The sequence below is a fragment of the Mycteria americana genome, chromosome 8, assembly GCF_035582795.1.
Source record: "Mycteria americana isolate JAX WOST 10 ecotype Jacksonville Zoo and Gardens chromosome 8, USCA_MyAme_1.0, whole genome shotgun sequence".
NCBI lineage: Eukaryota > Metazoa > Chordata > Aves > Ciconiiformes > Ciconiidae > Mycteria > Mycteria americana.
Window position 1 is genome coordinate 12,345,761 of NC_134372.1, and position 10,530 is coordinate 12,356,290.

At 56.5% G+C, this 10,530-nt stretch overlaps 1 protein-coding gene across 1 annotated transcript; it reads left to right on the top strand.

Annotated features, from left to right (window-relative positions):
• The first annotated feature begins 2,631 nt into the window (after window positions 1-2,631).
• NKX2-5 (NK2 homeobox 5) lies at window positions 2,632-5,390 on the top strand. The gene is made up of 2 exons (XM_075509980.1): window positions 2,632-3,097; window positions 3,938-5,390. The coding sequence occupies exons 1-2, from the start codon at window positions 2,803-2,805 to the stop codon at window positions 4,543-4,545; spliced, it is 903 nt and encodes a 300-aa protein (XP_075366095.1). The 5' UTR covers window positions 2,632-2,802; the 3' UTR covers window positions 4,546-5,390.
• The last annotated feature ends 5,140 nt before the right edge of the window (window positions 5,391-10,530 follow it).

A 10,530-nucleotide genomic window follows, 5' to 3' on the forward strand; every position in this document is an offset into this window, starting at 1 on the left:
TCCAAAAATATAAACACGAAGAGAAGGGCTAAGGCTAAAGCCCCCATTTGTTTCTAAACTGCAGTATTAAAAGTGATGCACTGTTGAAGATAAAGCGGAGATAACGCTGTCTGTCTCCAATGAATGTCTCCCCGACGCATTAATGACATTCCAAATGATAGCTCCGGCTTATCGTTCAATTAATCACTTCCACCCTCTGCAGCCGGGCCCACATCGATCGGGAGCCGCCGTGTGATTGGGGGTCTGGAGGAAGCCCGTCAATCCGCAATTCATCGCAGTTTCTCGGCCGGCAGCTCTCCGCCCGCCGCCGCGGCCGCCCCGCCGGGGACGCGCTCCGGGCCCGGAGCGGCCGAGGTCGGACCCCCACCGGCTCGGGGCCGCTTTCCCCTCCGGGTTCACCGGGCAGAGGGGGACCTCCGGGGCAGGCGCTGCCTCGCGAGCTCCGGGCCCGGCCCGGGAAGGGCGTTTTGGGCCCCAGGACGGAGGAAGGGAGCGCTGGAGCCCGTCTCTCCCGTCCCGAGGGAGGTGGATGCCACCGAGGCAGGCGAACCTGCGGCCGCGGGTCTGGATTTGGGGGGGGAATGGGGGTCGCTTCGTTATTTCAGTATTTATTTAACTTATCCCGGCTAGCTTGTAATAAAAAGGAGGCAACGAGGTTAGAAAGACCGCCGGGCGGTGCGGAGGGCAAGGGCTGCCGCAGACACCCGGCAAGGTCCAGCCGTAGGCCGCTCTCCTGAGCCGGGCTGCCGAGGCTGCCTCCGCCTTCCCCGGGCACTTCACCCCTTCTCCTGCAAGCGAGGAACATCCCCTCCGAGCTGTTTCCCAGGGAAGTCCGCAGGAAGCGCAGCCGCGAAGGGCGCGACGGCCGCTTGGCCGCCCCCCTCCCCTCATTAAATAGCAACGTTCCAGGCCTCCCCGTACACCCTGATCGCTCCGTACACCCTGATCGCTCCCGCACACGCTGATCGCTCCGTACACCCTGATCGCTCCCGCACACGCTGATCGCTCCCGCACACCCTGATCGCTCCCGCACACGCTGATGGCTCCCGCACACGCTGATCGCTCCCGCACACCCTGATCGCTCCGTACACCCTGATCGCTCCCGCACACGCTGATCGCTCCCGCACACACTGATCGCTCCTGTAACACTGATCGCTCCAACTGATCGCTCCGCAAGATCCGGATCTGGCTCGCGAGCAAACCGCTCCCGGGACACCAGCAGACGGCTGCAGCAAGAGGCTGCGAGCGCCGGGGCCGCTGCCGCTGCACCAGCCGGCGGTCCCCAGGGAGCGGGACGAAAGTCACAGCAGCATCGCCCGCAAAAATACCCTCAACTAATTCCCCAGAAGGGAGCCCGAGGGTGCCGAGACGCAAAATCTCGTGGGGAGTGGGAGGAGGCACGTTGAGGAAGGAGCAGCCCAGAGAGGGCAGCTGCGGGCAGGTGCCCGCCTTTTCACCCGCCTCGGCGGGTTTCCTCCGTCTGCGGGAAGGGGAAGGATTTGAAAACTCGCCCCGCGACCCCGCGGCCTCCCCGGGCAGGGCCCGGCCGAGGGACCCCCAACTCACCGCACCCCCGCAGGGCTTCTCTGCCCGGCTCCGCGGCCCCCGCCGTATCGCCCAGCGCGCTCGGCCGCGCCGGGGCTGAGGGGGGACCGCTGCCCTCGGGGCCGGGCGGTCCGCACCGGAGAAGTCGCTGGAGGATATTTTTTAAATTTTTTCTTTCCTCGCCCCCCGAAGCCAGAAAGCGCCGTAACGCCCCCCCTCAACCTGCGACTTTGCCGCTAAGGTTTATTTTAGCAACCCCGAGGGCCTTAAATCACCGAGCTCCCGCTTCTGCCCCGTGAATCCAGGGGCCTGCGGACAGCCGTGCGCCCGCCCGGGCTGCGGGGACCCGGCCAGCACCGGGGCTCGCCCCCGGCTCCCGGCCGCAGCCCAGCGGCCGGCTGCTTTGACTTGCTCCTCTCTTGCCCCCAGGACCCCTGTATATTTTGCAACGCCTTCAAGTCGCGGGTTTTGTTTGTTTGTTTGGTTGTTTTTTTTCAGACAGTGCTGGGTTTTTGTTGGAAAGCTTTACAAACAGGAGTGGAGGAAGCCCAACCGGCATTTCCCCCTCCAAAGCCAGGCAGGGGCTGTTCAGGGGTTCTCTCCTGTCGGCTGGATTTTGCGGGCGTTGTGCTGCTTCAGAATATCTGTATAAACCTTAAGCGCGGATTTCCCCTTGAGCACGCTTCACACAACAGTGAACTCCCGTTTTCTAGTTTTTGCGATCGGATATTGCAGAACACTAAAAACGAAACCTCCGTTCCCTCGCTTAAAAAAAAAATGAAATCAGCACATATTTGGTTGATGGTTTCCTCCCGGCCTGTTTATTTAATCTGACTGTATGATAGATGGCATCAGATAGTGGCTTTGTACACATTAGGCCATTCTGGACTTTTTTTTTTAATGGACCAACAAACTCGGCGAGGAAAAGCTAGATAAATACAGTGCCGCCCCTTTAAATGAGTGGGGATGTTTTTGAGATGTATTACTATATTAGGTGACATGGAACTTTGCATCTCTCATACCATCACTGCAATGTTGGCCAATAGAAAGCTAAAGTCACCCAAAAACTGCCTAGTCCCTCCTTCCCTTCCCTTATGGTCTGGTCCTACCTGCCTCCAGTGCACAAGTCAAGGCTACTCGCGGGAATGCTATGTGCCCCCTCCGTGAGCCCACGCTCCACCACTGCTCCACGTTGGCTGCTCCTCACCTACCTTTCCATGACCCTGGGCTCCGGCCACTGCCCCGCTCTCCTCCGCAATGTTTCCTAGCCCTGTGACAACGACACCCTTCTCGGTCAAGGATATTTTGAACCTGGAACAGCATCAGAGTGGCCTGGCCTCCATGGAGCTCTCCTCGCTGTCCTCCCCCTCCTGCATGCTGGCCACCTTCAAGCAGGAGACGTACAGCGCCGAGCCCCCGGCCCTGCCCGACCTGCGGGAGGAGCTGCCCGAGGCGCACCCCGCCAAAACCGCCGCCGCCTTCCCCGGCTCCTACTACGTTAAAAGCTACGTGGAAATGGACTCGGCCAAGGACGCCAAGGCGGACAAGAAAGGTAAAGCCAGCGAGCAACGGTGGTGCTGGCCGGCGGCCCCCGAGCTGACAAAAAGGGAGGGCAGGGGGAAGGCGACCCCCGGTCCGGGCTGGGCGCTCGGCCGAGGGCGGCTTGGGCTCCCCGGGGCGGCGGGGGAAGAGGGCACGGTGCGGGGCTGTGGCCGGGGGGGAGGCTCCCTGTGGCCTCGGCTCCCGCCTGCCGCCCGGCCCCGGGGCCCGGGGGAGGAAGAGCGCGGGGAGGGAAAGCATTTTCATCCCCTCCCAGGCCCCGCGGGGCAGGAGCGGGACAGACCCCCCGCGGGGAGCGTCCCACCGACCCCGGCCCGGGAGACCCCGGCGGCTCCCCCGAGCGGGGCTGGGGCCGCGGCCGCGCTGGCTGCCCCACGGGACAGGATGACACGCGAGGCCTCGAGCTTGTCCTGAAATCAGGCCACAAATCTGATTTCTAATTCGCTCGGCTGAGTGTATGCCCATGGGGTCAGGGTGGGATTCAGTACAGAGGCTACATGCGATAAATCCAGGCTGTCGCACGGGCGGTCGCCGCTCACATCACTGCACGGAGCGTCCTTGTTTTCAAACAAACAAACAAAAAAAGACCGACGGAAAATCGCTAAAGAGGTGCTTAAAGAGCGGGGCTGGGCCAGTCCCGCTGCCGCAGGAGCGGGTCGTCGCGGCGGCCTGCGGGGCCGAGGCACAGCGAGGCCGGGGAAGGGAAGGGCCGGGGAAGGGCCGGGGACGCGGGCCTCGCTCCGGGTGCAGGTGGTTTATTGAACATTGCTTTATTTTTTTGCACGGTGTTTTTTCCTCCCCCTTTTTCCTTTGCCCGTTTATTTTGCTGCAGAACTGTGTTCCCTGCACAAGAGCCTGGAGCAGGAGAAAAGAGACCTGGAAGATCCCGAGCGCCCCAGACAGAGGAAGAGGAGGAAACCTCGCGTCCTCTTTTCTCAAGCCCAAGTCTACGAACTGGAGAGAAGGTTCAAGCAGCAGAAATACCTCTCGGCTCCCGAGAGGGACCATCTAGCGAACGTCCTAAAGCTCACCTCCACCCAGGTGAAAATTTGGTTCCAGAATCGAAGGTATAAATGCAAAAGGCAGAGACAGGATCAGACCCTCGAAATGGTGGGCATCCCTCCCCCCCGGCGGATAGCGGTGCCGGTGCTGGTGCGCGATGGGAAGCCCTGCCTGGGGGAGTCTTCTCCTTACAGTTCGCCGTACAATGTCAGCATTAACCCCTATAGCTACAACGCCTACCCCGCGTACACTAACTACAACAGCCCCGCCTGCAACGCCAACTACAACTGCAACTACCCGTCCATGCAGACCATGCAGCCCTCGGCGGCCGGCAACAACTTCATGAACTTCAGCGTAGGGGACTTGAATTCAGTGCAGACGCCCATCCCGCAGGGGAACGCGGGGATCTCCACGTTGCACGGGATCCGAGCCTGGTAGAGCCGCCCCCGCACCCAGCCTGCTCCCCTCCGTGGACCACGGCCACCGGCGAGACCCCGGGGCCGGGGATGGAGGGGCTTCGGCCGCGCCTGCGAGCCGGTCTCGGGACGTTTCCAGGCTGCGGGGGGATGAGGACGGTTCAGTGTAGCATCCCGGCGGAGTTCACTAGCGTGGCGGCCATTTCCAGCGGGGAGGCCTTCAGTATTTCGTGCGACGGCTGCGCGGCGTGCGGAGCCGGGCGGGCACCGCGCAGGGAGGCTCGGCGCTGCCCGCAGCTCCCGACCCCTGCGCCCGGCCCCGGCCCCAGCCCCAGCTCCCCCTTCACCGGGGTCTTTGCCCCGGTAATTCCCCTCCCTCCTTCCTTCCTGCAAAGCAGCCGGTCATTTTGCTTGACTTGATCCCAACAACAGCTAGCCAAGCCCTGCAACTCTCTCTTTTTTTTTTTAATTTTTACTCTATACTAATTATTATTGAGATCCACGTTAATTTTTGCACTTCCCGTACGGTCCCCGCTGTCCGGCCAGTTAAGCCTCTCGCCAGCCCCAGGTCTCCCCTTGCGAGGCTGCTAACACCGGCCTCGGCTGCGCCCCGCAGGCGCCCGGGGCCGGGTCGGGAGCGGGGCCGGCCGCGGCTCTCGCCAGCGCAGGGATGAGGACAGACTCCCCACCCCACCCCGGCCGAGGAATACAGACACTCCGACCTGCCAGGTCCCCGTAGGGTTATGCACTAAAACGTGAGTTAGTATTGGAATGCACTGTCCGCCCCTCGCCCCGCCGCCCGCTCGTACGCGTTTCCCTTTGCTGTACAAGCTGATGGAGATCAGCGAGTTGTCATTAAAGTGAGTGGCTTAACCTTGCGCGTCCCTGGCGTTCCTTGTGTGGCCCGGGCCCCCCAGCATCCCCCGGCGACGGCAGCCCGCGGGGGCGGTGGGTGCAGAGCCGCCCTCCCCCGGGGCTCTCACCGGCAGGACGCTGCCGCCTCCTCCGCTCCCGGGAGCCTTTCCCTGCCGGTCTCCCTCCTCCCCCGCTTTGTGTAGCCCTCCCGTCATTTCAGCAATTCCCCTTTTGAGGCGTGCAAACGGTGTTTGCATTTTAGCGTCTTTCAAAAAAAATTTAAAAGCCGCTTTTTGAGCCCGCAGCCCGGGCAGGACCGCTATGCACCGGCCGTGTCCCGTCCCGCCCCGAGCTGGGGTCGGGGCCGGCCTCGTTCCCCCCCGCCGGTGACCCCATCGCTCCGGGTCTCCGGGAGCGGGGGCCGAGCGGCTGGTTTCTTCCTTGCAGAGAAAAACAATGCAAGGGGAGTACAAACAGCCCAAGCCATAAACGGAGAGGATCGGGCTCTGCCTGAGGGGAACTGCCCCCAGCGCATCCGCGGGAAGTTTCGGCAGCCCCTCCGCACCCTGTCCCCATGGGGGAGAGGGGCAAAGGACTCCCCGCCTGCTCCCAAACTGCCCAGGGGCAGCGAGCGGGGCTCCCCACCGCCCGGGTCCCTGCCTCTCCTCTGCCTCAGCCCCAGCACCTCGGCCGCTTTTACAGTAGTCGCTATCAAATGTCAATTATTGGGAGTGAGAAACAACAAACATTGTAATTCAGCGCAGTCAAAACATCCTCTGAGTGTCTGAGATTGTCCGGCCCGGTGATAAGGCGATTAGGGGAACCTGCAACCCCTCCTGCCTTGGCCATATCGGCCCCATCAGTAAACAGGGATGGAGACAGGGTGGCTGTGGCCCTGGGACATAGGATGAAAGGCTACCGGTGAATGGAAGCCGCCTGCAGCCTCTATCCCTCCTTCCCAAGGGGACCAACCTCACACACCCCCCCGAAGGTAGGATTGCACAGATAAGGAGCTCCGACCTCCTTCCTATCTCTGCAAATAGAAGAGGAGCCCTGGGTGCTGCTCACAAAGCCCCTAGTGCAGCATGGAGCGTAGGCACCTGTCTGGGGCTCAGGGCTGGGCAAAGGGTGGCCTTCTGCCACCCCCCTCGGGACAGTCTTCCTCAGGGGCACTTACCCCGGAGAGGCAGAGGGACATTGGGTCTGTTACACCAAAAGGGACCAGAGCCTGCCAGCCTGAAGTAGGGACACAGGGCTGCCTGCCCCTAAATGCACAGGAGCTGGGGCCAGCCCCACAGCCGTGCAGCCCGGGAAGAAACAAAGGCTATTTCTCCTCATTTGAAACTTCTCCAGTCCTGGGATCACTGGCTGCGTGATGACTTTTGCCTTCTTCCCACACAGGCTTTGCATTGGAAGGACATACAGACTTCAGCAGATGGTAGAGAGGCAGCAGGTTAGCCAGAAAATACGCTGCTCTAAGAGGACCAAGGGTGTCTACCTTCCTGAGAGCCCCAGGCAAAGAGCATGGGAGGAGGCAGGAGAAAACTGGGTTTAAACTCTGCCACTGTTGGATGCTTGTGGGGGAGTCGCAGTTCAGTGCCTCAGTTTGCCTGATCAGTGCCTCAGTTTGCCTGAATGGGCACAATGTTCGGTGCCTCAGTTTGCCTGAATGGGCACAATGCTGCCATCCCACTCCGTAATGCTCATGTCACTGGCAGTTGGATTCTGCTATTGCAGAGCTTGGCCAGGATCAGAGCTCACAGGGAGCCTTCAGGAGACAGGACAAGTACTGAGTTAACATGAGGGAAAGCATTAAGATTAGCTAAAACTTGAACCACTACTTTCAGAAGCTGGCCCTGAGTAGGGCCTTTTATTAAGTGGTCTACCAAGATGGACTGCACTGAGACTCCAGGAAAAGCCACAGGAAGAAGTAACTCCACACATCAACACAGCACCCCTCTCCACATACCCCAAACATCCTTTCCGTTCCTCAGATCCCTTAATTTCTTCAAATCTGTGTATTTTCCTCCCATAACATCTCAGAGCTACAGCTATCAGGGAATCCGACTGTCTAGTGGGATTTGGCCTGCTGTTGCTCTGCAGAGGCTGTTCTGGGCACCGGGTTTGGGTCCAATTTCCAGGACTGCATTGTGCTCATTCTCAGTAGGGATAGATGTACTATAGCCGCTGCCCACACCACTGCTCACACGCTCCCCTCCTCCTCACACTTCCCCATTCCTGCGGGAATTGCATCACGAGCAGATGCAGGGCAGGATAAGACAGGGGCTTGGAACAGCAGCCGGAGCCTTGGAGACAGTTCAGAAAGCGATTTAGGCAGAGGACACAGCCACAGCTGGCTGAGGCCAAGCGCAGTGCAGCAGCCCAACTCTGGCAGAGGCACCAGCAGCCACAGAGCAAGGCGAGGTTAAAGACTTTTCATTAGCTGGATTAGGGAAAAGTGCAAGAGAGATATATAGTAGGAATTAACCCCCAGCACACTGATTTTGGCCAAGGGGGCTTCACTGTCTTCACATGCAGAAACACCCCATTGCTGCTAGTCCTGCTTTTCCAGGTCTGCCTCACCTCTGGCTGCAGCTCCACGGCAAGATCAGCTTCCACAGCTAGTACAGCCAACAGGGTCAGGCAGCGGTAAAAGGTCTCCCCGGGACTTCTGAAGGCACCAAGGCTGTCGGCACACACCACAGCACAGTGATGTGCTCTCCCGAGTCCAATCCTCTCAAATGCTTAGAAAAACTGAATGCATCAGAGTTGATGCATTTCTCTGCCTGAGCCTGAAGTGTTTCACATCTATAGAGCAATATGAAAAAATGGTACTTAGAGAACATTATTCCAGAGGAAAGCTGAGGATACTGGCCTTTCCCCAGGGAACGTGAAATCAGAGATCCTCTCAGTGTTTGGGGGCATGCTAAGTGGTGTAGGAAGGAGGTTTTAATAAGATTTGCACCTGGATTTGATCTCACTGTCCTTTCCTCAGCTTTCTTTGGATTGCACAGCCTGGCACTGGCATTCATTTCTCTGTTTTAGACCAGCTTTTTTAGAAGAATTCAGTGCCCCAACTCCACCTGAAGGTAATAGGAGCAAGTGCAGCTCAGCACCACTTGCTTTCTTCAGACAAACTGCATATGGCAGGTTTATACAAACTATGTGGAATTCACACAATTTGTACGGGAATGAGTTGTCAGCTATAAGGGACTGATACCAAATCCCTCTCCTTTAGCAGTTTTGTAGAAACTGAAGTAACTGTTTTTCCCAGATAACACCCCTGCAGTTCCTGAAGTGCATCTGTGGCCAGAATTTTATTTCTTAAGTTCGTTCAAGGAGTTTTCACATAGAAAGTTACTCTCTGGAGTCAGAAACCAAGGAGATATGGTCCTGGCAGGAATTAGCTAAATGTTTCAATGTTCCTGAGAAGCCCAGCAGGAAAACAACAGATCAACAACCCTCTCTCCCTAGCCCCCTGCTCCTAATTCATCTCACTGACAACAGTTCAGATCAGTATCAGCAGTAAGTGATTTCTTGTTAATGGGGATTATTAAGAAGAATCAACACCTTTAAAATGCTCCTCCACGTTGTCTCCAGAGTGAGAAAGGGATAGGCTTTCAGCCTAAAGTCTGTTTTTTCATTCCTGGGTGGTTAGTTATTTACTACAACACAGAACTTGATGCTACATTTTGATGCAGAAAGGGAGGGTGTGGAGAATTCTCCTAAGAGATGATCAAGCACATTTGTGAAAGTTAATCAATCAAGGTTTAGCAAAGTGACGTGGAGTAAGTTACTTGAAAATCAGTACCTGTCTCCTGCAGTCATTGGCAACCTTGCCACTCCAGAGCATCATTCAGTAAGAAAGCCCCATTTAGTGACAAGATCATCCTCAGGGCAGTCCATCAGCCAAAGGCCTTTCCTAACCTCTCCCTACTTCACTTCCACACCAAAGGAAATTCCAGTGGGTTTTTTTCCACCAGCTTTTCATCTCTCAAAACACCTTGCTTTATTATTTTAGTACAAACTCCAATCCAGCCTCTACAGAGGTCTCATCCTTACTGCTTCCTACACTTCATGGGTAGTGCACTGATCCACACAGATTTTTCCTTCTGGGTACCAACAGGAGATCTTTAAGGATCTCAAACTCCCCTCTTCTCACTTCCCACTGCAGTTCTCAGAAAAAACAGAGCAAAAGCACCAGCTGAACTAGATTATTGCTGCTGCTTCTAGCTACAGTGAAGGTTGTACTGCTGTGCCTTAGCTAACTGACCAGTTTTAAAGCATCTCCACCATTTCCGTCATTGTACTGCACAGACTTGCCCCAGACTGTTGCTTGAAACGGCAACAGTCTGAGATGGGAGAGAGCCGATGGGCTGGCTGAGATGAGTAAAAATAGGTGAGTTTCTCTGTCTTTGCGTAAAGGAGCTACTGGAACTGCAAATCACATACAAGCCATGTCAATGGAGTCTGGATGAATACACTAAGAGGCAGAATAAGACACAAAATAAACTGTTTCCTGGAAACTGAGCAAGAGGAAAAGCTGACAGAAGCCCAGGAAAAGAGACGAAAATTCGGAAAAGCAAAGCAGGGCACTTTTAAACCAGCTCTGTGTGCTGAGCAATTGACGCACTGACTCCACTGAGACTATAACACATCTGTTTAAGTCATCTCTGCTTAAAATAACTTTTTTTTTTGGTGTCAACAAAGCAGCTTGGGCAAATGGCTAAACCACAGGTCTGTAAATCAGGAGATCTAGGCACTTCTCCCAGCTCCATTAGAGAGGGGCATCATGTTTGCAACTGGGTCAGCATAGGCAGACCCTCACTCCTACAGAACTGTAAGCAGGGGCCATGCAGGTGCAGGGGTTCACCAATATGATTTGCAGAGATTGCTCAATACTTGCTTAGTCTGATGTGCTGGAAAAATAAGTTGTACAAAATAAAAACTAACTTGCAAAGGGGCAGAATCTCTTAGTGGCCAAAATAATTTTATTTCTTTGGGTTGGATAAAACTAATTGGTCTTGTGGAGACATCCTGGAGCTACATTACTATTTGTGGAGATGGGAAGGCTGAAGGAGAAACAAGCATGAATGATACTACTGTACAGTGAGCAGGGTCAGGAGTTACCTGGCTCAAATAGGAAAAGAAA